This window comes from Mya arenaria, chromosome 3, assembly GCF_026914265.1.
Source record: "Mya arenaria isolate MELC-2E11 chromosome 3, ASM2691426v1".
Lineage (NCBI taxonomy): Eukaryota > Metazoa > Mollusca > Bivalvia > Myida > Myidae > Mya > Mya arenaria.
In genome coordinates, this window is record NC_069124.1 from 16010692 (window position 1) to 16037391 (window position 26700).

The 26700-nt window shown below is 33.2% G+C and overlaps 2 protein-coding genes across 3 annotated transcripts; one reads left to right on the forward strand and one right to left on the reverse strand.

Annotated features, from left to right (window-relative positions):
• Positions 1-626: 626 nt before the first annotated feature.
• LOC128226874 (uncharacterized) lies at positions 627-6572 on the reverse strand. Of its 2 annotated transcripts, none has more exons than XM_052936968.1 (3): positions 6382-6572; positions 3862-3997; positions 627-3036 (listed from the first exon to the last, which is right to left on the reverse strand). In XM_052936968.1, exons 1-3 carry the CDS (start codon positions 6433-6435, stop codon positions 1688-1690), a joined length of 1539 nt encoding a protein of 512 aa, XP_052792928.1. In that variant the 5' UTR covers positions 6436-6572; the 3' UTR covers positions 627-1687. The 2 variants fall into 2 exon arrangements, with proteins under 2 accessions (XP_052792928.1, XP_052792929.1); XM_052936969.1 differs by lacking the exon at positions 6382-6572 and adding an exon at positions 4483-5435.
• Positions 6573-12674: 6102 nt separating this feature from the next.
• Positions 12675-23782, forward strand: LOC128225740 (acetylcholine receptor subunit alpha-type unc-63-like). The gene is made up of 8 exons (XM_052935645.1): positions 12675-12791; positions 14360-14481; positions 16270-16414; positions 20128-20172; positions 20611-20720; positions 21225-21405; positions 22180-22995; positions 23430-23782. The coding sequence occupies exons 1-8, from the start codon at positions 12675-12677 to the stop codon at positions 23586-23588; spliced, it is 1695 nt and encodes a 564-aa protein (XP_052791605.1). The 3' UTR covers positions 23589-23782.
• Positions 23783-26700: the final 2918 nt, after the last annotated feature.

Here is a 26700-nt window from a genome sequence, read left to right on the forward strand (position 1 = left end):
GCCATGTGCTCAGATGGTTGTCTTTCATTTAACCGTAAACGTTTCGCTTTTTACAACAGCATATCTCAAACTATTTTTATCTTAATGATTCATCATGAGAGTTATGTGGCTTGAAACAAAATTCAAGCTTGCCGAAAACATGATTAATACTTATTATAGTGTTCTGCATTAGAGTAATATTTTCCTTTATTCGGGAGGAACAGAACTGGACATACTTTGCTATGGTAATGGACTGCTTATTTCTCTATATTTTCACCACAGCGTACGTGTGTGGCAAGAATAGTAGTTTCCTCAACGCCCCTTAGCTGCTTGACCCAAAGGAAGCTATGACCCGGGTAAACTCCTTCTGTTCCAAGTGACTAATTGTATTTCTGTTCTTAGTGATGTGAAGCAAATCGATTTTTCACAACGTGATTTCGTAGTTTAACTGCTCAAGTGATATGTTGTAAGTGATATTCGTATTTTTATCTGTCCGCTACTCGACTTTTCGGTATTTTGTTATTTAAGTGTTTAAAGATGCACTCTTACTCCCACATAAGATTTACAACAATTCAAACTTTTGTTTTAATATTCAAAATATGATGAATAAATGTCTAATACAATGGTTCTTATGAAGGATACCGAGTTTGATTTGAAAAAAATGTACATAAAACACGTTATTTCTACCTTATGAGACTATAGTAGATCACAGTAAATCTTTTAGCATTCACCAATCATTTAATATTTTTGCGTTTTCAGCAATTCAATACACGGTTCCAATCTTGTTATCAGTCATAAATGTTTTCCATAAATGCATTATTTAGTAAGTAGTTTAAGGTTAATCACTCTTTTATTTACAATATGCGAAAACAATACAAATAATGCTCTTAAATAAGTGATTCTCTAGCATAATTATTACTTTATTCCATGTTTATACTATTATTTTTTCCTCAAAATCATGACAAAAAGAGTTATCGTCATCTGGTTCCCTGGCATATATTAGTATCGTATCTATAATTCGCAGATTTATATTTTGAATACTGGAAAATGCCACACAAAGCTTAACAGACTCTAAGTTTTGACCAATATAAATTACATAACTGCTGTCTTTAACACGAAACACAACGTCATGTTTATAAACTGAAATCTTTAAAATATGGCATGCACACTAAAATTGAAAATTGACATAATTCTTTTACAAAATTGTTCGATAGCTAGCCATATAAAATCCCCCCACTCACAAATAACAAATTCCGATAGCACTTTGTTAAACTAGAACTAAATAAACTCAAAATGGGAAAGCCAGTTTACTGGAGTCGAAAATAAAATGACAACAATAAATTTACTAAACTAAGTAAATAGAGTTGAAATACAATGGAAAGAAAAAGTACCAAAAAATAGATTATACCAAAATAGTTTACCCAAGTTCAAAGAATAACACTCGCATCATCAAAAAATGAGCTTTTCAATGATCTATTCAAATTTTAAGCAGAAAACATAATTCATACGATAAAGAATTATTTATACACAGTCAATTGTGCTTTGTTTGTGCATTCAATACATTCTTAAAACATTAAATGTATCGTCATTTAAACCATCCGTACAGTAAGTTTATCAGGCAATTGACGAATTTATCACACTACTAACATAATATGTACATCACACTCGTAGGTTGTTCCGCTTCCAATCGGCATTTGACCGCTTGCGTCTAGAAATAATCATGCCCGGCAACTGTGCGTTGAAAGTCTTGTTCGACTCGTGCCATCTCGTGATCAACTAAACCACTGCAACCTCCAGTTGAAAAACCCAAATTTGGTATGAGATGATTGTCCAGCGATAGCAATGCCCCCGAGAGGGAATCATTGCGACGTACTGTTCTAAACAAATCAAACCTGAGCTTAGGACCAGGCAGCCGCGGGTATCCTGGAAGCATTGTTTCAATCACGCTGTTTTCCGAGAAAAATAAGTGAGGCAGATGCTTTTCTTTCAGGGCAATGCGTATGATGCAAAAGAAGTAGAGCAATGCTTTCTGTACACCATCTACTTCGAAGTTTGGGTACTTGTGACAGAGAAAGTTGATGAGGTAAAAGGCCAACTGTTTGAGGTGGTAAGACTTCAGCAGTGCTACAATCTGTGGAGGAGTACCTCCCGATTGTCTTGCAATCTCCTTCGTCTTCACGAAGTAAGTTTTAAGAATTCTGAGAGCTGTCAGAATGTACAACTTTCTCTTGTCTCTTCGTGCAACGTCCAGAATATGCCTTTCGTAACCGAGCGACTTGACATCCCAAATGAGGTTCTGGTCTACAAAGTCAAGCGCCTTGAAGCTGTTTTCTTCTGCCCATTTGCATATGGCGTGTATCGGACAATTAAGCAAAACACCCTCGTACGTAGTTGTTTTGTCACGACGCAAAAGAAAGGCAGGAACAAAGTCTAAATCCAGTTCCTTGTCAGCTCTTACTCTTCCGACTCTCTCGTAGATCAGATCCCTTTTAAATGTGATCGTTACGTTGATAGACGGTGGATTCATTTTCCGTGTAAGAGTTCTATCATTTTTCAAACCAAAACTACATTTTTGTCCCGTCGTGATTTCGTGGTTGTAAATCTGTTGATTAATTTTTTCTATTGCCTTGTCAACCATCGACTGAAATACTTTCGTGTGAAGATTTTTCGAACTCAAATACAGTTTTCCAGCAGATTCAATAAATACGCTTTTAGCGTGTAGTCCCTGATACTCATTCCTTAAGTCATTCAAATCAACACCATTTATTTCCAAGTAGCAATGTCCTGGAATGCGATATCCATCACTGTTCTTGAGGAACGTTTCATCGATTTTACTTTCAAGTCCGTCAAAGTGAAATTCAAGCATAGCGTCGAATTCATCGGCTTTCAGGACTTTCAACCCTTCTCGGGAGCTTCCCTGTCTGACGTAGGAGTCGATTCGAAGACCTCGATAGTGTTTTACAGTCAGACTCTTGAGCTCTTTCAAGAGTAATTCCATCACTACGTCCACTGCCTTCCTCGATTCCTCCCAGTCCGAGGCATCAACATCAATACTGCCTGTTAAGAAAAGTATTTTACCATTGATTAGTTCAAACGTCAACATTGAAATCAATTAGATGTGATATATATTTCTTCATATCATAAATGACGTCGCCATCACGAAAAACGTCACTACATATTTGTATTTTAACTATTTTAGTAATTCAAAAGTGTGCCGTTACGTCATTTGAAAATAGCGTAGAAAATGGCGTCGGAATACAGTGACGTTTTAAATAATAAGCCCTGTAAATTCGCAAAAAGGTGTTTTTGATTTAATAATTATCTCATATTCTTGGTCATTCAATACGAAATTATTAAACTTATTTACTAAATCGCTCGCTCATAAAGTGAATGATTGCTTAAAAATTTATAGGTTGATTACATTGATGAAGGTAGTTGCTTACCACTGATATAGGAGAACATTTGTCAAAGGACTGGGTCTCGCGGTTCAGTGAATATTTTACTATATAAGTTTATATAATATATATAATATATATAAATGATATCCTTCAGGCAAGGCAACTTTTGTCTTCATGGACATTATTTGAATTGTCTCTGCTCTGGATTCGCAACCCGTCATACACAAGTTTAATATCAGAAATATATAAAGTCGGTATTTCATGATAGCGACTTTATTACAATGTTACAAACTAATGTATAACACATTATATCTGTATTTGTTTTGTGTATATATTATGCTGACTTCATGACAGGACCTTTATATTCTAGCCACTTTAACTGTGAACACTTAATACCTTGTTATTTTTTCAATTGTGAAAAAAATAAAAAAAATATTAAGGAAAGAATTGTTTTGACTTAAAACCATAATTTCATAGTACTTACCTACAAAAGACGACGCATTCAGATCGGCCTGCCACTGGGCGTCGTTCCGCCCATATTCGGTGATTGGTTTCTGCCACTGATTTTGGTAGTTACCAACGTGGCTTGCTCCTTGCAAGTTCTGGATTTGTAGCTCTGACTGTAAAAGAACATAGTCGACTATGAAAAGGGCAACTGCATGATTCTACCGACTGTTTACTAGTTTAACTTTATGCACTTTGTTTCTTACACTTTTTTTTAATTTATAATTACTGTTTGATCAAATTGATATAAAACTCCGATATACAGAAATCTAACAATATAGTGGGTTGTTGTTAGTATGAAGTAATATTACAGCAAACAATATACGCCTCAAAGATCACCCTATTGGCAGTGTTACCAGTAACCGTTCCAATGCACGTTGTATGCTTCACTGACGTTTAATGAGACCGGGATTTGACGTTAAATAAGCGAAACTTGTAAGCGCAACCAGGGAAGATGATTTTTGCATTCATATTTAATTTGCAAGATATCCATTTTAGGTGAATGATGGATTTGTTGTGATCCCATATTTTTTCGGCATCATTTGAAATGGTTTTGCACACAAACTGGTTTAGACCCCCAGTAAATTTACATTTTACTTACCCTTCCAAAGCGGTACCTAACAATCCTTGATCAACACCCCTAGGTTTTTATGTAGTATAAAGATACTGTGTTGTGTGTTTTGAGCTGTTGTTCCATGTTGCTGGTTTGTGATTGTTGGTTTTTTTTGTTTTATGTGTCTTTGGCGTTTACTCTGTATCATTAAACGGGATTTAGGATTAAACTTTCTTCTAGTGAGCTTGTTTCTGTAGTGTTCCATATAAATTTTGATGTGGAGAAAATGGAAATGTAGGATCCATACCGAGAAATTTAACTAAAACGAGCTTTTTTGGATTTAAGAAGATTGGAAAAAAATGCAAAATATGCCTAGCCATGTCCGATTTCAGCTGAAATGATAAAAGATAACAAAATCATAACAGTATCTGTAAAGCATTTTATTCATATTACTCTTTCCAATTACACAAAAAAATGATATGGAATGCCAGACACATCAATTTAACAATTTAACAGTATTGTCAATGACTAGATAAACTGACAAACGTATGTACATCGGGAACCTTAAGTTATGTTGTACAGCCATACGTTCCATATATTGTCACACCTTTTAAGATTTAAGTTACGTTTGTTAACCGTTCAATACCGCAGTGAACTTGATTTTATACGATCATTTGGTATTTTAATTGCATACAACCCAGACAAAGCGTGAAACGATTCGTTCAATAAACGGCTAGTAAATCGATCAGATTGTATTTTAGACGATTATTGTTTATGAAATATGATTCGATAGTGATTTATGCATGTGGTTTAAAATCAGTTTCAAATATGCCATTGCTTATCTGATAAGATAAATTAAGTAAATGTTAAGTAAATGTTAATGATGCGTACTGCAAAAGGATAAAGTATTAAGCACAAATCTTAGCACAGTCAAACATGAGACATATAAAACCAAATGCCGCAGATTACATCATTTATAACTATTGTGTGACTGCGATTATCATTAAGACTTTAACGGCAAAATGTTTAGGGGATTAATGTGGCCCTAACCTTATACAGTTTTTGTGAATGACACGTTCGTCTGCTATGGTCACTTCTGCCAAATTATTTGATATTCCGATATTACTAAATACAATCGTTATATCGTCAATATTTCTGTGTACATACAAAACATGTTGTATAAACATTTGAATTAGTGTGGCGAACGTTTTATACAAGCATGTACCATTACTTTTATTGAACTTATGAAGTCATAGAAACAACCCATATAAACCACTTTTATGAAACGCTGTTTAAATATGTTGTCTCTGGATATCACACTTTCTTGGCGAAATTATCTAATTACCAACAACGACGGACAATGAACGACCTTTATGCCCATTTGAACCAAATCGGTACATGCCAAACAACAAATACGTAAAGAGTTAAAATATTTAAGAGATATGGCAACACATAGTGTGTTTTTTCAAAAGGCCAAGGGCCATACTTGAACTTTCTAAAATTAATACAGCGAGCCTTGCCGTTTGTTTGACCATAACACTGAATACACAAGACATCGCTCACAATATGAAGTCCACAATTTATGACGACACATCAACATTCATGATAATATCTTTAAGACTGTACATACTCAAAAAAACAGTATTAAATCAGTCGTTAAAAATATCTCGCAATTTGTAATTAAAGCTACTCGCTTCATATATTTAACCCAGTTTGTGTACACTATTATAAACGTAGTGCAGGTATACAGAGAGATCTATCTATAATATGTGACAATTTCGTGACCTTTTTATCTCTGAAGTTTAGACAATAGAACGTTTGCTAGAAATAATGCCCATATTAATAATTATATTTCTAATATCTCAATAGAATTTAAGTAAAATAAATTATCAGTATTGAAAGGCTTAGTAGCCTACTTTATATTTTCTTCATATACAAATCACTTACCCGTAGTTCATTATTAGCCTGTCTTATATCCTCACATGTGACTCCAGTAGACATTGCAGAAGGTCGAGTAATAATTTTCCAAATACAGTTAGTATCTTCATTAAAGCTTTAATAGCTTAACATGTATAAAGTAAATGATAGAGCCGATTTTTAGAAAAATAGTGAAAATGAGACGCAATTGAATGGCTTAAACGCGGCTATTGCGTACACTGTGAAATTGGATTTTTTGAAAATGGTGAATCAATATTTGCACTATTGCGTATAACATTGAGTTAGCTATAGACTTGGGATATCACGTAATTATACGCTGATTTTGTTAACATAAATTAACATATCGATTTGTTTCTGAGTTGTTTGTTATAAAACGAAAAGTAAAAAATTGGCATAGCTGGAACATGAGAATGGAAGTATCCTTTAGTATGATTTTATTGTAAATGCTGTTGAATGCGTTATAAGGTTCAATTTGAAAAAAAAAAATGAAAGTCATTATTAAGTGCTTCCTTTTTGTTATACTTAAATGCAATTGAATGATGGGACGCGATCTTAACGTGAAATCCATCTAGCGAGGTAGATCTTCCTGAAAGATTCCAAGCGTTCATACTGTATTAATTTAGTTTGGACTACAATTGACGAGCAATGAACACGACGAATAACACAAAATTAAGAATAATGACAAGTAGCAAATCATCATGCCGTATGGTTTTTTCATCATTTACCTAATATTTATCCTTTCAAAATTGCTGCATCCTTTCATGCGCTTGTTTGTAGAAAACATATGAAAAAGTGCTTCATTAATCCAACCTTTCGTTAATTAAGGTTCACGATTAAATTATATTATACTGTATTCCAAATTTCGATTTATCAAAAGCATGTCAAAGATACACAATTTTAAAGTCTAATAAATACAAAAGAGGGAATTACCCAATCGTCAGTTGTTATAAAAAAAAAACCTGTTTAGTATGACAAGGCCAGGACCTAAGAGACACATACGTACAAACACCACAAACAGAATATAGCTTTATCAATAAATGATTCAACTGCCTTTGAACGGTCGGTGAAACACAAATTCACTGGAACAAGCGTATATTGGGGGATTAGATTAGTGTATATGCGTAGAACATCAGACTTGTCTCAAATTTTATCGAGCATTTCAAAATTAAAAATAGAAGTCACATCGGAGCTTGCATCAACTTGAGTTTAATGCATCAAAGTACATACCAGGCGGAAAAACAAAATGAGAATAGAATAAAACAACAATTACAAATATAAGCTGTCGATTGTTCTTTGAATTTAACTTTACGAATAGTCTGCTATAAGTAATGCACATGCGCTAGCACATAGTACACATGATTTATTTACAGTATTAATGTTACCGTATTTTTTGCTCGTATGCTTTTTTATTTCATGCACTCTGTTTAATTGTATTCATACTTATTATATGAATCGGCATCATCCTTTGAAATTAGACAATTCTTAGATTCTTAGGCTAAAGGAATAAATAATGTGTGTTTTTTATTTCACTGCCAAAATATAAAGTGTATAAAGCTTGAAATTACTAGTGTATTATAAAGTTTTGTCTAAATAGAACTTCTTTATGTTTCGAAGGAACAACGTCGTCATTTTGTCCCATGCAAGAAAATACCGAAAATGTACACTAAAAGGAGGAAATATAACGAAATTTTTCTGCTTGCATTTAACAAAAATATGGTATGGTGCAGAATATTAGGGCAGGTCTTCAAACCGAAAGCGAATAAATTATTTGGTTACGCCTCATTAAACAGGTTCCATAAATCTAGCACAAGAAGAAACCGATACATTTTAAATTATTGCCAATGACATCGCTATCAGCTTTTCCCATTTATTGCAATAAAAGCAGATTTCAGAGCATTTAAAAGTAGCAGATTAATGGATCGTCTCTTTGCATACATTTTGAATACATTAATTAGATGGTAGATATACATAACGTCTCTTTGCATATACTTAATATATATATATATATATATATATATATATATATATATATATATATATATATATATATATATATATATATATATATATATATATAAATTATCTAGATGGCAGATTAACACATCGTATACTTGCATATATATATATATAGGAAACATTATTAAGATGATAACAATTCAAAGGTTCTTCTGAATAACAGTACATGTCACCCTTTAAACGTGAGTAATAACTTAACAGTTTTTCGTATTATCTTAGGTAGACTGTATGTTATTAAATTTCGTATGTCTTTAGAGAAATATTGAAACATGTCATATGCTTTACTCAATATAAGAGTTCCCTTCATCTGCTAATATGTCATTGAGTTATAGAACACAATCAAAATAACATAATGTTTGGTCCAGCAAGATGCGTATTACAATCTATATTCATTCTCGTGGACACCAACAAATATATATAGGATAAATTTTTAAGATGGCAGATTTACGTATCTTATCTTCGCATATATATAGGATACATTATCAAGATGGCAGATGTAGTCATCATATCTTCGCATATATATAGGATACATTATCAAGATGGCAGATGTAGTCATCATATCTTCGCATATATATAGGATATATTATCTAGATGGCAGATGTAGTCATCATATCTTCGCATATATATAGGATATATTATCTAGATGGCAGATGTAGTCATCATATCTTCGCATATATATAGGATACATTATCTAGATGGCAGATGTAGTCATCATATCTTCGCATATATATAGGATATATTATCTAGATTGCAGATGTAGATAACATATCATAAACGTTCTGTTTTAAAAATTTATTTCAGAATATTTAAACATCTCTATTATTGTATTATATATATATTTTTAAGAACAGATTTCAACTCGACATCAAACAAATTCATCGTGAAATTTGCTCAACCGCTTAACATTATAACCTTTGTTGCCAACGTTCTACTAAAAGTCAAATCCCTTTGTGCTGCTGTTCAGCCTTTACCTGTAAGTATTAAAAGCTTACCTAATCAAAATTACATCCAAATGTTGCAAAATCCATCGGTATACACAGAATATATATTATCCCATAGAAGTCCACTTAACCATCATATCTGTGTCGAATAACTTAAACAAGGTGCATTTGTGGAGTATCGGTGTTTGATATAACGTTCTTATGCTGGATGACTTTTATGTGCCCTTTAAGTCATGCCAGTTTAAAACACATAAATGCAATGGGATCTGCATGGACAAATGCACTAGCCAACACCCAATTATGCACTTTTAATAACTCAAGACCCATAGAATAGTAATGAAACGATTATCGAGTACAATCGATAAATCGTCGCTGACAATGCTATATCGGCGCAATCGATAGGGGTTGTCCAAAATCGATGTCGCTAATGCTACTTCCGGTAACTACGTATTATTTTTTTTGTGTGTGGTAAAAGTCGAGTAAATGTAAAATTTTCTTTCAGGTAAATTCTCGTTGAGTTCAAGGGAACAAAATGCGGTGAATGTAAACAGACCCTTAGCGGGCATAGCCTAACGAAATAACGGACACAATTTACATAACTATTAATATACCATTATCAATTATTGATAGGGCTACCGCGTTGGAATAATTCAGACAAATATAGTTCACAATGGTGGGGATGGCTACGCCCCTTACCCCTTGTTGCGTTTTAGAAGATATGTCAGTTCAATATTTTTGTTACAATTTGCTTCAGAGGAATGAGATCCGCTCCATACTATCGGAACAACTTTTGACTTGTCAGTAATATATGTAAAGGGAAATAACTCCATGATAACAAAGCTCCAAATTTCTCAAAGATCTTCAGTCCCTTACTAACAGGATCAGGCGCAGTATAGTTTATTTGATGTTAATTATGAATTGTGCTATGTTCTCCCTTTAGAGAAGTTTAATACTTTTGAAGAAAAAACGTTTTAAGATTATCATGATAATCCATTTCTTTTCTTTTTTGTTAAATCAAGTTTACTTGAACTATTATGTATTTCTTTAAAATCCAGACGACCGGAAAGCCATATCTCAAGTTCAAGCATTCGTCAATGGTGATTTTAAAATAATAAATTTACTAACCTTGAAGAAGAGTCGATGTCCGTCCCAGTTTCAGTACAAACGTTACTTGTATATTATTATTATTATTATCATTTGATATTTGTGTTCTTGTTTTGATGTACCATAATTGGATAAACATCGTGAGTCTGTGAATATTACATTTGATCAGTTTAAAATTTACGTCGTGAGGAATGTTTAGAGTGATTTTTAATATTTAGAAATAAATACACGAGTTACCATCTGGGATGTACATATACATTTCAAATTTTAGGTCAATACAATAGGTCCCTTAGTGGTTCAGTGGAAGTTGTTCGTATATTTTTGAATAATATTATTTAATAAATGTAGTGTTTCCACGTGTATTTGTATATATACGTGTAAATTGATTGCTAGCACAGTGTATCATTGCAAACATAATAAAGATTCCCAAGAGTTAAGTAGTACAGTTTAACTGCTCAATTGAAATTTCAACGCGATCTACTTGCAGCCTAGTTAAGATGTAATTTTTTTGACATTGTGAACAGTCCATAAACATCCGAGTTTTCTATAGAAAAATGCCGAGGAGTTCCAAATGAATTGATTATTTTTATTGCCATCGACCCCATTTCTAAAACGACAGGTAATCGCGTATGGGTATGTATTTAACGGTCGAATCTAGTTTTTGCTATATATATACACATTGAAAGCTTTGAAAAAACCCTCTTCAGAAACCATTGAATAAATTATTTTATTTATCTAAAGAAATATATAAGATATATATAAATATGAAAGATTTTCTAGAAGGCAGATTTACAAATCGTATACTCGCAATGTAACAGGCGTTAAAAAGTTGCCAAATTCTACCGATATCCACAGGGCTTCTAGGGCATTTTTGTTGATAAGTAACAACAGCTGTTTGCATGCGAGAGCTAGCTTTTCATGTTTATTTTGATGCGAAATATCATGATATAAAAAAACTATATAAAAATCAAATCTGAGCTGTTTGGGGTGATTATCTTATTATCTTATAATATTAAAATAAATGGCAATTTTATGTATTTAGTGTTTACTTTAAATGGCTTTCATATCAGTGACAATTTAAACACATGTCAAATATTATATATCTTAAGAATATACTTTTAGGGCGATGATATTTTTTATAATTACTTGTCTTGACGGTAATGAAAAAAAGACTGATTAAACTGTAGTACTTTATTGTCTTTCAAATTAATTATTTACAACATAATACATATATAAGAAGACATAATAAAATCAGTATGCTGACCTTGAAACCTGGTTCGACGTATTGAAACAGAAACAGCTTCGGCATAAGATTGTCCAATTAAGCAAAATCTGTGTTTGAATGTATAATCAAAAACAAATTTTCATTATTCCTTTGCATGTTTTTTTCAGCGATTGTAATCTTGTTAATTGTGCCCAAGACTGAAAGGATCGGTATAATTATTTATCTACATAAAAAATGCATATCAAATAAAACGTACAAAATGAATTTTATTTTCAACAAAAAACAACAACTTTAAAGTATATGTCAATCAATTTTACCCTTGAGCTTACTAGTACAAGTGTTCATTTAGCCTATCATTTGTGAAGAACTCTTTAACAAACGCTTATTTTTAGAATACTCTTCAAACATTAGTTAGCCCGTGCAAAAAAAGATGTCAAAAGGAGCATTGTAAAACTAACACAGCACTTATGAAATACATTAACAGTTAGAACTTGTGTTTGTTTTTCATTATTTACATCCCAGTGAAATTGCGTTTATGTGATTTTTCTTCAATATAGAGGAATACACATACAGGTAGAAGAGTGGAAATGAAAAGGTGTTAAGCGAGTATATGACCTCACATCAATAGTGTTTGACATGTGAGGCTGAAGGTTATGTCAGTGATAAGATGTTACAAGCTCCAGGCACGAGAAAAAGTGTCTTCCGGAAGGCTTATAGTGGCCTTTATAATAAGGCTAATGTATGACCGAGAAAATTTAATCGCGGAGGATTAACCATTTATTAACGCTTGAATATTTATGCATATCATTTATAGGCTGCAATAAAACGGATCTATAACACTGTCAGATCAATGTGAAACATATGGGAATAAACTGTTTTGTAAGACCTTAGAGATTTGCATAAAAGTGGAACATTACAGTATGAAAAGCACTTCACTTACCTAGAAAAGTGCGGTATTATAAATAAAGTCTTTAAAACCAGCAAATAACGGTGCAAAATATGGACTAATATAAAGGATGGGTACAATTTCTCATTTCATGCCATTTGTTCTGGGTCTGGTTTCTATGACTTCAATAGCAGAGGGAGATCGAGAGCCGCCTACTGAACAACGCTTGCATCAGTTCCTGCTGCAGGTATATTCATAGTTGTGTACGATGTCAAGCGCATAGGCTGTAGTACCGGACAGTGATTATAAAACAATCATGGACGCAAACAAATACGACCAGATATTTCTCAATCTTTATAAGCTCATATATAGATAATATAATGAATATAATTTATTCTTGTCATGTATAATTATCACAACTATATGTGTGTGAAATGCAGTTTGCGAAAGCAAGGCCACATGCGAAAATGGCGTTTGGTGTTAAATCACTTTTTTCTTCAACGCACTGATCTCTAAGGAGTGACATGCCAAGAAATATTATCCAATTTTCGATTAAGAAGGAAACCCTCGTATGCAGTGGAAATTCCTGCATATACCTGGCATATGCATACTGTTCCAGTGAATGGTTTTGTGATTCTCCGGTCAACTTTTATCAGTTATCTGCTAACAGCTAAATCATCGAAATTTAATGGCCATTACGCCCAGCATGAATTGCATGGGAGCAATGAGTTTGGTCAGTTTTTGGAATAGTGCATGATTCTTAGGTTTAACGCTTTATCTCAATTTGTATATTTCGATACTTGTCAAACATTAAACAAATATTTCAATAATAGTTGATAATAACGAATATAGACATGATTTTCTGAAATATAATTAAGCTGAGTATTAAATCTTTGAAACTGTTTATAAACTATCTCCTTGACAACAGTATTTAACTCTTAACCACATATTTCAGTTAAGTTTAAAGATTGAAAAAATAAAGTGCAAAATAATGTAACTAACTATATTTCTTCACTCGCAACATCTAAATGTATTAATATAGCGCCTTAAGCTTAGATTGTGTCGATAAATTTAACAACTTGATTACGGTATTGTTGAATAAGAGGCTATTAGAATTTGGCCCTCGTAAGGATGTATTTAAACCCAAATAGAATCACGGCCCAGTCATTATTCTTTACGGGTCAAACTTTATCGACTACCGGGTTGGTTGTCCGGTTAGCGCAACCGCGTCTCACCTAGGCGACCAAGACTCAAACCCCGGGTTGGGCGCATGTGATTTGGTTTGTGGTCACCAAGCCGGACAGGTGGGTTTTCTACGGGTTTTCCGTTTTCCACCACAACACAAGACCACGCTCTCGCGTAAAATCGTGCAAACGAGAGTAATTAATATAATGTTGTAGTAACTTTTTTCACAATCGTTGAAAACTAAATATGTTTAAACTAATATTTTGACTCCTGTACACGAAATAAAAGGATACCGCGGAGTCGTTTTTCTGTGGATGTCGAAAATCTGCGAAAAATAATTGTTGTTTTTACTTCGTCCCTTCATCATTATGAATAAATAAATCAATAAATAAATAAATAAATAAATAAATAAATAAATAAATAAATAAATAAATAAATAAATAAATAAATAAATAAATAAATAAATAAATAAATAAACTAAAGGTCTTCGCATTGATACAAAACGTAGTCCCTTCATCCACAACTTCATATAGTTAATTATCTCGAGATTAGCAGCAGCAATAGTAGTTATTGGATAGTTAGTAGTTGGAGTAGTAGCTGATGCTGTAGAAGTCTCAACAACAACAACAGTACCAACAGCAGCGACAGTGGTTTCAGGGAAAGCAGCATCATCACATTATTGGTGGTGGTGGTGGTGGTGGTGGTGGTGGTGGCGGAGGTGTTGTGGCGGTGGTGGTGACAGTGGCAATAGCGTTAGCAGTAGTGGTAGTATTAACAGCAAAAGCTGCAGCATTACCAGCTGTATTACTAGGACTTGAGAGCACTATTGACCAAACATGTTGACCTTATATATTTATTTAAACTTCAACAGAACATAGTTGGTTCTGTTTGGGGTTATATACCTTTTTACAGACACGATCGTGTGGAGTCATTTTATTATTTTAAAAGGGGGGGGGGAAGGGGTCGGTCAATATTTTACAGAAAAGGAGTCACTCAAGAATAATGATTTTATGTGGGTCAAAAATACAGTGGAAAATGAAGCTTTTAAAATGAATAATTAAAAGAGTGTTTGTTTTTTTAAAATGCGAAATCGATCAATCTGCCATTGTAAAATCAATATCTATACGCTTGTTAAGCATACCCCTAAATACAATTTGACCTATGAAACGACCGATTCATATATAATGCAATATAGGTTACATTTACATTCCAAATAAAACGGTTGTTAGCATACCATTTTCATTACCAGCTTACCATTATGTCTAAAACTATTTAATGTTACTCATTAAAAAAAAAACTACACATTTTTTTTTAAAAAATTGTATTAAGTTTAACTTGTCAATAATTATGTATAACATTTCTTCCAAATCTTGACCCAAACCGCAGCAATTCCCTAGACATGATAACATAAGAAATTGACCTTAGATTCTCGGTCAGTTAGGGGTTAATGTGTAGCTGAAGATGACTCTCGTGTAGAAATGAAAAGTTGAAAATTTGGCTGGTATATCTTGGCATGAATTTATTTATTTTTTATTATCTCTTGGCTTATTGAAAGCTTAATTAAAAGAACTGTCACATTTAAGAAATCAGCGTGTTCGAAAAGAAACTTGATTTTCCCATTAGCGTCCTTATCCCCTGTGGCATGTTTTTCGCAGATTGCGTAACATAATGTACACATTTAAAAAAGTCAGCGTGTTGGATAATCGTCTTTACTAAGTTAAAACCACTGCCACGTTTTATAAAAAAAAAAAAACTTATGGAAAGTAAACATGATTTCTTGCGTAGCGTAATTATCGAAAATTATTTACGAAGATTGCAGCACATAATTATTATGTCTGTTCACTACCCCTGGCCGATACTTCCATCTATGGACAGGACCAATGCTATAATACTGGCAAAAAAATAAACATAAGGCTTTAAAAGCTCTCTACAGTATTAATCTAAATCAAATTATATACATTTATAAAAGGATGAAAATCTGGTGCTTAGATAAACGAAATAAAGATAACTTTTCGCCAAAATTAAACTATAATGATGCACGACGGCATACATAATCAATAAACAGTTCGCTGATGATGAATGCCTTATTCTAGTGCTATTTAATTGGACTTACTGCCCTGTGTTTAGTTGGCATCCAAAATAACAGGTGTTAGCCACACACAATAGTTACGAAAGGGCTGTTTTTATTACTGGACATAGTTTGCACTTTATTTTAATATATTATTACACCAATGGACATTCGAGTAAGGGTACAAGCAATAACAAACAACAATTACATATAGTATGAAAAGAGTAATGATATATCCACCGATTAATGAAATAAAAATATTATCTAAAACTTCCAAAATGTATCTTAAATAGGCTTTACACAAATAGTTTTAATAATTTAGTGTATGTTATGCCTTGGACCTAGTGCCACTAGCCAGGGTATTTCCTTTAAATATGACTAGATTTTACCATGTAGTTTTGCTATTAAATAAACTTATGTTGATAAAAGATAACTTAATGCAGCTTAAACACTATGTTGAAGACAACTGAAGGCCGTTAATATTAATCCATGTTCTTCTAATTCAGCGCAACTCCTACAACAAGTTGGTGATGCCAGAGGGCTATACGATTAACGGAACGGCGGACAGCAAGTTGACCGTGAAACTGGGGATGAGACTTTCACAGTTACTCGATGTGGTGAGTTCTTGATATATGGTGTACAATAATGGTCATAATATATGTGGTTATAGAACATCTAAATTAGGACGCGCACCTTAGCGTGAATCTCGGATCGAGGCTTTCACAGTTAATCACATGTCGTGATTTGTAGATATATGGTATACAATAATGGTCATAGAAAATCTAAATTAGAATAGGCACCTGAATGTGAATCTCGGTTTTAAGCGGCTTCATGTGTAGGGCCACGTTTTGGATATATGGTGTACAGTAATGGTCAAATCAAGTCAAAGAAAATCTAAATTAGGATAAAAACCTGACTATTAACCTTGGTATAAAGCTTTCACAGCTCCTAGAACTTGGTGTTGTTTAAAAGTGTGTGTTAATCTTGACAAATTATCGTTCCCCTTTCTTTTTATCAATATTGTAAACCAAGGGCAAAATATGTATTAAAATGCATTATTTCAATACTGTTATTTATTTTAATTCAATAACGAAGATGAAATCTAAAGGTAAATACCTAATAATGTAAACGAATATATCTGTTCATCGGTATTATATATACCAGTATGTCATTTCGGGCTTATTTTTCCCCGAAACAGTCTTTTCAAATTAGCACAAAACGTTCGATCAGTAACAATAATGAACACAAACATTTCAATAATTCAAAAGTGCAAGCGTACACGAATACATATCCAAAACTCGGAGCTTTAACTCAAACAAATACTGTCTGCTAAAACCTAACGGATTAATAGCTTTACTATACGTGTTGCCAAGAGCGTAACCGTTCTAGGGACACACTTTAGACGGATTTATGGTTGAGCTTCAAGAATTATTTCCGCGATATTACTTGGACCGTTGTATATCCCACGAGGAGAGATGAGAGATAATTAAAATTGCAGAAATAGTACCTTTGTGGCGTCAGTAGTTAGTTGATGTATTTACCTGGAGATGTTGAAAGAACCACTAGAAACACCTATGTCTTATGTTCTTTCACCTGTTAACGAGCGTTTAGGGCTTGGTTATTTAATGAATAAGTAATTGCTTATAAAAGGTAACCCCATGCATACAATTGAAAACTACATTTATCAATGTAAAATGTAGAAATAAATGAACAACGCATATTATGCAACAGTTATTCATTTGTTGGTTTAAAGCAATCAAACTTGTATATGATTTCGAAAGTATTTGTACCATTTGTGCTACAGCTAAATTCATATAATATTATAAGTTGAAATAATTCGCTCGTATGCACGTTTTCACAATGCTTTGCGATTTGGTTAACCGTTCATAGATTGTATTCAAATTATTTTTTGGCGATAGATCAACGACCTTTTAATGACTGTATGTGTTTGTTGTTGACCTCATGTCATTGCACTTATTGGTATTCAACAACCGCTACCGGAAAAAGATTTGTCCATTTTCAACATATAACATTCATTTCTTATCATGTAACATATATTTCTGAGATTATAATATATATCTCTCAACAGTGCATGTGCATCTTATCAGGAAAATGAGATTATTTTGACCTTTTTCACAGGGAGAGCACAAGTTGTTTAAAGATTACGTAATTTTAGCATACTCCTGGACTCATCCATAAACTACTCGCAGACATTGTAGATCTGTCAATTGCATTAGATAACGTAATTTCCCTCTGACAATTGGATTAAGGATGCATTGTATATGCTCTGCCAAGAATTTTCGAATGATAATAAGCGATTTATGCTGGAAAACATAATGTTTGATAAGATAGTAAACGAAAATGATAGACAAGTTTATTCTTGGTAAAATACACAAACATCCCGTGATGAAATATGTAGATAACAGCCCAGGAGTTCTTTGATAGCAAGTGTTCTTCATTTTTCGAAATTGATATTACACACCGATAGGTTGTCCGTCGGTATTATGACAAGTAATGCGCGAAATGTTTTCTTGTTAAATTCACACAGATGGTATTTTGATACGTTTGATATAAATTGCCTACGTCGAAACAGAATAAAAAGAATTAAAGAGAAAAACAATTAACAGTTCCAAACCATAATCTATATACTTTAACAGTTTATTAAACATGTTTATACTACATAAATGAATAGCAAGGGCATTACCAGTAGCAGTAAACAAATATATAAGCTATCCCTGCTGTTACCAGAAATCAGGGCAGCCTCATGAATAACCCATATTACACCAACCACTTGAACAAATATTGGAGTTTACTACCAATGACATTCAAACAATTTATTTGACAAAAATGTATTTTCCGAGCCTCAAAAAGTGTGTTGTGATTATGATTATTGAACTTATGATATAATAGTGAAAACTATGTATACTCAAATTTCATTAAAGACAATAAAGAACAACCAATCTTATGGATATTGCTCGTTAAGCGCATCGCTGATCAAAAGCCAAATGACACAATACACGAACATTACATCTCGCATGACTTAGCAGATACAGTCCACACAATCATCTATAAAAATACCTATCAGACATGGTGTAACCGATTGGGAGGTCAAATCTTTGGAATTTTGCTTGTATGGAGGCCCTGTGTCGGTATTCACCTAATAAGGTTATTTCAACCTCAGTCATTTATACAAATCGCTAATATCTAAGATAGTTTTTGAATCCGAAATTAAAAAATGAAGTTTGCGATAAAAATAACTAATCGATATGATACATGTAGTTCATTAGTAAATGGAAACCAATTGTAATTGAATGAGTTGTTACAAAAAATAGTATAAGACAATGGCAGAGACAATGGAAATTATTTTTATATTGTTTTGTAAAAGTCAATCAACGATGATAAAACCACAAAAAAGGAGGTCATACATGTGTCTAAAATACGATATACTTGTAATAAAATAAGGTTTGTAAGCATATTCAAAAATTTCAATTGTACATAACAGAGGGAGTCATGTCTGTCTAATCCACACTGATCGTCCCTCATTCAAAACCCCGTCAATATCTCAAAAACTGACCTAGCTATTGAAACACAATCAATCAATAAGTCCTTGATTTCTTTAAATTCTCAAAATACGGTAAAGATAAGAAATGTTTCGATAATAAATTTATTAGAAAAATGTCAAATTGTTCGCTTTGATCATTTCTTGACGGCAAAATAAAATTATCTTACATGTGAAAACTGACCTCACAAGCATGCTTTAAAACGCGTATTTTTGCAATATTATATCGATCTATATTCATAAAAAGAATAGAATTAAGCGAATATAATCATGATAATCAAAGTTTCAACATGATATCCTTACAAAAATCTCTTTGAGTTCCTTTAGTAAATTCTGAATTTAGGTACTATTAAACTGGCAACACACTATTATTTCAATATAATGTCAAAAAACTTTATTGCCATTGACTTAAAGCAAAATGAACATTTTCATTCTCATAAATATATTTTAATTTGACTATAAAAGTTTAAAGGAAATCGACTTTGTACAGTTAGGAAATGTTTATGCTGGCACAATACCTCAAACAGGTCGATTTGTCAATTTGAATGATTTCTGAATGGCTTGGAATATATTCCAAATGTTCTTTCTTTTGTTAAGCTAGTTTTTATTCGTCGATTTAATCTACAGACTTCCATAAAATCAAATTAAAAAGAATTTTGCATCTCTGCTATTTAAATAGTCTCTGCTCGGAGTTCTTCATATATCATATCAGTGTACTGTTCAATATTTACTAAAAGTGAAAACAAACAATTTCTTTTATCATTGTTTCAGTCCGAGAAAAACCAGATCTTAACAACGAATCTTTGGCTTCGACATGTAAGTACAACAATAAGACTGCCCATACAAAAAAAGATAGATTAATAATATTTTGTTATACTGAATGTAATTACACTTAAAGGGAATTGTGCAAACTTGCTTGCGTTGGTTTTTAAAAACGACCAGTGAAAATGATAGAAATGTCGATCCTATTTTTATTTGAATCTTTTTTGTAGTAACTGTTGATGAGTACTGAATAGTATTTTATTTGTTAGGTCATATTTCATTTCTTGTGATATTCTATTTAACAATTAAATGGACAACGCATCAACCATAATTGGACTATTAAACTCATGTTAAGGCACAACGATCAAATGCTCAAAGCCAACGAGAAACACAATGCAACACACACATATTATTTTAATGTTTAACAATGTTACTACAATTTGCAACACATATGCTTGTAAATGTGAACACTAGTATTATATTCCCCTCCAGGAGTGGGTGGATATCCGTCTACGTTGGGACCCGCAGTTGTTCTCCGGTATCCTGAGTACTTTTATTCCCTCTTCAGAACTCTGGAGGCCCGACATCACTCTTTATAACAAGTAGGACCTGTTATTCAATTTATTTTCTATTCCTTCGCAGCCATCGAGTGTATGTATTTGCTCGAGTTGAAAAAATAATATCGCTTAAGACTATGCTGGGGGCTTTGACATGGTTACACGTTATATATCGTCACATTTAAACCGTTACGGCTGTGATCAAACTTTCGATAAGGATTAAATCAATTTCTACCGTTTAATGGCATTCTAACTCCTAATTCGTATTTGGTAAACAATTTTTTATTGGCAGGCTTTCTCTAAATTGATTGGTATCAAATGTTTTGATTTGATTAAATCCCATTTTCAGTTATTTGAAATCTATAATTGTATTTTGTAAAACCGTATATAAATGATAATATATTTCCTCAAGCGTTTTTTTTTAAATATTAATACTTGAATACTGCAAACTTAAAAACCGTTCAATACGTATTCGATCTATACCAAAGCACAAACACAATTGTTGTACGTACATAATGGATGAAACCATGTTTCCTTTCTTACAACCAGCGCTGATGGTGACTTTGTGGTGACATTGCTTACGAAGGCCAAGGTTTATTATACCGGCCTAATAGTCTGGGAGCCCCCGGCCATCTACAAGACCTACTGTCCTATCAACGTCGAGTATTTCCCGTTCGATCAACAGGAATGCTTCATGAAGTTCAGCTCATGGACATTTGATGGGCATCAGGTACGAACAGTCGTTTTGATAAATAGATATGTTATCCAAATGTTATTGTTACTAAAATATGTTGCAAACAATAGCATCATAATTGCGTAATTAACGGGAAATCATTTCTTGATTTTTCACATCTTCTTGGAGTTCCATACCTGTATTCATGCCATTTTCCAGTTTTTGACAAACCAATTCTTCAGCAATACTTATACAGAAACATGCAGGGCCTGCAATCAACTTTGACGAATGATTAACTCTTCAAATGTATTAATTTTTTGACATGGACGCTTCCAAAAATGAACTTATTTTATCAGTATAACCACTGAGAAGGATATCGTGACTGGTTGTGCTACTGAGGGAGTCACGTGTTGTAGATTTAAAATGAATTATATTCACACTAGGAAATCATTCAAAATTGAGCCAACTTGTTCCCAAACGATTGAAAAGTTAACATTCATAGAATACTTTAAATAGTTTAATCTCCATTGGCAATTGTTGATTCAATTATATGATACAACGTCACAACCAAACGATGTAGTCCAATAAATATGATAATTTTGTGTAAAGAACCTAAGGCCTTCATTACAATTCTGCTGTTTGCCAAATGTGTAAATAAGCCTACCTATCGCAAAATAGTTTGTGGGTTCAATTTTCACCGAGAAACATAATCTCTGGGCTCCTCGCAAGGCAAGCAATATTGGTTTCTTCCAATACTCATATCAGATTTTAGCTTTATTCGCCACCTAGTTAATATATATTTAGTATCAATTATCATATCTCTGTATGCAGATCGACCTTCAGCATGTTCAGGCGGAAGAGGGAGTGTGGGTTGGCGACCAACTGGTGATCAGGAACGGTGTTGACCTGTGCGACTACTACCAGAACGTCGAGTGGGACATAATCAACGTCACAGCAAGGCGCAGGGAAAAATTTTACCCATGTTGTCCAGAGCCCTTTCCCGATATCACTTTTAACATCACAATACGACGGAGAACGTTGTTCTATACCATCAATTTAATCATGCCGTGTGTGGCCATCTCTTGTATGACCGTTCTTGTGTTTTACCTTCCTAGTGATTCTGGCGAGAAAATCACATTGTCCATCTCCATTCTTTTGGCATTGACCGTGTTTTTCTTGCTCTTGTCTGATATCAATCCGCCAACATCAATTGTCATTCCCTTAATAGGAAAATATCTGATGTTTACAATGATAGTAGTGACTTTGTCCATATTTCTTACGGTCTACACACTTAGTATACACTTCCGATCACCTGCTACACATAGAATGTCACCTTGGGTGAAATGGATGTTTATTGACACTCTCCCAAAGATAATTTTCATGAAACGACCTTCGCAACAGAAAATGAATAGAAGATATATAAGAACTGAAAATGGCACAGAAATTAGAGACAAACCGATAGGCACATCAACTTTACGAGAAAGGCATGACACAATAGATTCAAACAAAAGTCAGCCAAATTATGAGAACCTTCGAAGGCGTACTGATGAATCCTCTGTCGGCATCTACCCTCCAGAACTAAGGGAGTCGTTGAAAGCGGTGAACTACATTGCTGATCATTTGCATGATCAAGACGTTGAAATGACGGTAAGACTTTTTTATAAAGTATTTATTGTCTTAAATTATATCCTATATTTTGCTCGTAACTATCATACATTAAATTCATTATGTATGTCAACTATAAAAATATAAGTATAGGGGCGAGGGTGGTAGGTGTCCGCTTCTCACCAAAGAGTTCGTGGGTTACTTTCTCATGGCCTCTCAAAAGGACACAGTACTGCTTTCCGCCCACGGACTAGAGAGTGATTTTTTATGCTATCAGCTTTAGTCACGATCGAGCTAAAATATACTAGTATAAGCTCACTTTACAAATCTTACAATTATCCGCCAGATACGACCAGAAGCAATGAAAGAACAGGTAGTTATTATTACAAAATAATCATGTACATTTATTTAAAGCATTGACCAATCTTGTTACCTTTGTTAATAATCCATTTAAAATGATTTCTATCGTATTTCAGGAGGAGAGAGACTGGAATTATGTTGCCATGGTTCTGGACCGTATATTCCTGATCTTCTTCTCGACCGCATCTGTCCTTGGAACCACCAGCATATTCCTTCTACCCCCTACACTATATGACTCTGCAGTGGCGTTAACAAAAGACAACGTCAACTGTTAGCGTTGATAGGTGGCTGAATATTAACAATAAATAGATATTAAAAAATATGTGTGTCAAACTTTTTCAGTGGGACGTCGGATGTCAGACCTATACATTTATAAAATTATGTATAGTTAGTGGTACAGTCTTGCTGTTTCGTTCGTTGTCTAAAATGTTGATGATTAAACCGTTAAATGGTAAAATGTAATATGTGTCGAAACGGAGTGTCATATTGTACGCAGTATATTCTACGTGTTTGATATATATCAACGAGGAATATAACTATTTTCTTACACAAACGACTGAGTTAGTGACGTCTTTAAACAGTTGCGCATAATAGTAATATGAAGGATTTTGTCCAAATTGGTTTATGTAAGTCACAAGCTATATGTTTTTATTATGTGTTAACGTTTACAAAGCTGATTGCTACTATAGATGACAGTGTTGTTAATTTTTAAATTATGTTTATATTTGTATAATTTTTTTACAGTTTTAATGTTAGTGTAAGCGTATTGATTTATTTTATGGAAATAAAACTGGACAACATGAGAAATTGTGTCAATGTAAACTTGGGAGTCGGTGATATAAGTTATGTATATTGATGTTTCATTTTGATCGTCAGTTTATCAAACGGCTACATAACCATATCATCTATATGAATTACATAATATTATTTTGAATACTTGTCTTTATGAAAGTTGAAAGTTGATAACATATGTACACTGTATTGTGTTACAGCTTTTCCTGGATGTTTATTATTCATTGACATAAACAGTTGTTCTTAAAACTCCTTGGTTATCAATATATTTTTTTTCCGGCGAATAAACACAGAAACCCAACTCCTGTTTTATTTCTTGGAAAAACAAACTATTCTCTGAATAAACATCTGGGTTTTTTATTAACAACAACTTATTATCATAGCCCTCTTGTTTTCAATGGTAATTATATCAGAGAGTCAACATGTTCTGTGAAATTGTGCCTAGGAATTCATATGATAACTATAGAAACAAGCAGAGTAGTCGAACGTTAAAACATAAACCCCGTTTAATGGCACAGAGTCAACGCCAAAGACATGTTACACAAAACAAACAATCACAAATCAGAAACATGGAACAACAGCACAAAACTCCACAAACAACACAGTACGTATATACTTTATATACAATAACGGGTGTTTATCAACGATTGTTAGGTACCGTCTTGGAACGGTCAGTAAAATGGAAATTTACTGGGGGTTTAAAAGCGTTTATATGTTTCCTATATGTGAGTAAGAGCGATTTTGTCGATCGGTAAGTCACGATGGGTTGGACTGACATGTATGAAAGGGAAGAGTTCGCAAGGTAAACCGGAGAGAACACTAACAGAAATTCAACGCTTCGAAGAATTTCCCCGGACTCAAATAATATAAGTTCGTATTACAGCACTCATTTTGGATTTAAACATTAATTAAGAAAAAAAAACTTCTGAAATCCTACATAAATCTACAAACCAAAGTATTTTGCAATCTGTTGTAGCTTATCTTCTGTAAATACGCACTTAAGATTTAAATGCATTTAATTTATGTTGAACATAAACGTAATACAACCAGTGAGAAATGTATGTGTTAACTAAATTAAATACATTCATATACTACGAGTCTCTAGAAGTATGTTCCACTTTATCAGCGTTCTACCACTGACTCTCAAACAGTGCCTTAACTTGATAAAAAGCACCATGTAACAATGTCATAACTGACAGCGAGGTGAGCAGTACTTTTTATACTCATAACCAGTAAGTAGCTCTCTTTGTACACTCCATCTGACGTATGTTAGCTATTTTCAATATGCTGTGACGCTAACAGCTATACAAACGGTCGACCAATAACGTTAATATGAGCCAAAACATCTTGACAGAAAATGTGTAAGATGTTAAGAGATTATGATGTACAAAAAGATAACTGCCAGCGGTCTTACGGAATTGCGAGATTGAATACAAAACACCGGATTATAATTTCTAAGAGATCCTTCGTTCTTTGTTATCTTAACTGTTCAGAGATATGATTTAATAATTATAACAGACAGCAAAAGATTAAGCCAATTGATACATCAATACTTCTTAAATATCATACCAAGTAAAACGTGTATCCAATAGTACTGTTATCTTCTCACTAAACAAATGTGGTGTTTTCATCACCTTTGTTGTATCATGAAGGAATCCTTGGAAAGGTGAGAGCAAAACGTTCAGGTAATTAGGGCATGTCTCGAATCTAAATCGTTTGTGAACACAATTTTCTCGGATTTACGTTCGAAATTGGTATTTTATTGCTAAGGGCTTTGATAGCGCTTTAAGCTTTTTGAGGTTTTCTTTACGGCAGTTTCACAAATAATTGAGATCTGTTTTATTGTGATTTATCTCATATGACTGAATTTAAGGCATTGATACCAAAATCAGCTGATTCTGAGACTAAAACTAAAACCAAAATGTCCAAACTATGTGAAAATGCAGGTCTAAGGTCAATATTGGATTAAGTGAACATCTTGAGGAATGTTTGAATCATCTTAAATATCTTCATATGGTTCTAATGTTAAAATGTGGGTTAGAATACATGGTATCTGTTAACATAGCGGTTCGGTAATTTAAGTCTTTAGCAATAATAAAGTTATTACCAGTGTCGATTTAATATTCGTAAAGAGTTTGTTCTAACACATCTATGCCTTTGTTAAATTTAGCTTAGTAATAATTTGACTGCTTTGATGAGACGTATGTTAAACATATTATCATATCGTATTCATGTTAAGACCGTTTTATCTATCTTTATAAATAAAGCAAAATCGCAAGTATTAACTATCCTTGTTACATATTTGTAATTACTCTGATGAATATCTACCACTATACCAGTCATTGCTCTACCTACTATTCAACACAAATTTTTTAATAGCATTACAAAAGGGACAATCAACATCTCTAAGAAAGTAAAAAGATCACAGCTATCCAAATAAAAAAGCAGATATTGGTCAAAAACGGTGTTCCGGTAACCCTTTTTATTTCAAATAACTCGCTCTGTATCGCCATTGGTGAAGGCAAGGTATTCAGGGTTGTTTTCTGTGCCATTTTAAAGCTTTTGATCCAATTGTCACAAAGGTTCGTTGTTTAA

Excerpts from the sequence above, each read along its gene's own strand:
- LOC128226874 (XM_052936968.1), bottom strand. The coding sequence starts at position 6,435 with ATGTCTACTGGAGTCACATGTGAGGATATAAGACAGGCTAATAATGAA. Across the intron at positions 3,998-6,381 it reads AGGCTAATAATGAACTACGG|TCAGAGCTACAAATCCAGAA; the intron begins GTAAGTGATTTG and ends GTTCTTTTACAG. Across the intron at positions 3,037-3,861 it reads GAATGCGTCGTCTTTTGTAG|GCAGTATTGATGTTGATGCC; the intron begins GTAAGTACTATG and ends TTTTCTTAACAG.
- LOC128225740 (XM_052935645.1), top strand. The coding sequence starts at position 12,675 with ATGGGTACAATTTCTCATTTCATGCCATTTGTTCTGGGTCTGGTTTCT. Across the intron at positions 12,792-14,359 it reads TGCATCAGTTCCTGCTGCAG|TACCAACAGCAGCGACAGTG; the intron begins GTATATTCATAG and ends CAACAACAACAG. Across the intron at positions 16,415-20,127 it reads TTTCACAGTTACTCGATGTG|TCCGAGAAAAACCAGATCTT; the intron begins GTGAGTTCTTGA and ends TCATTGTTTCAG.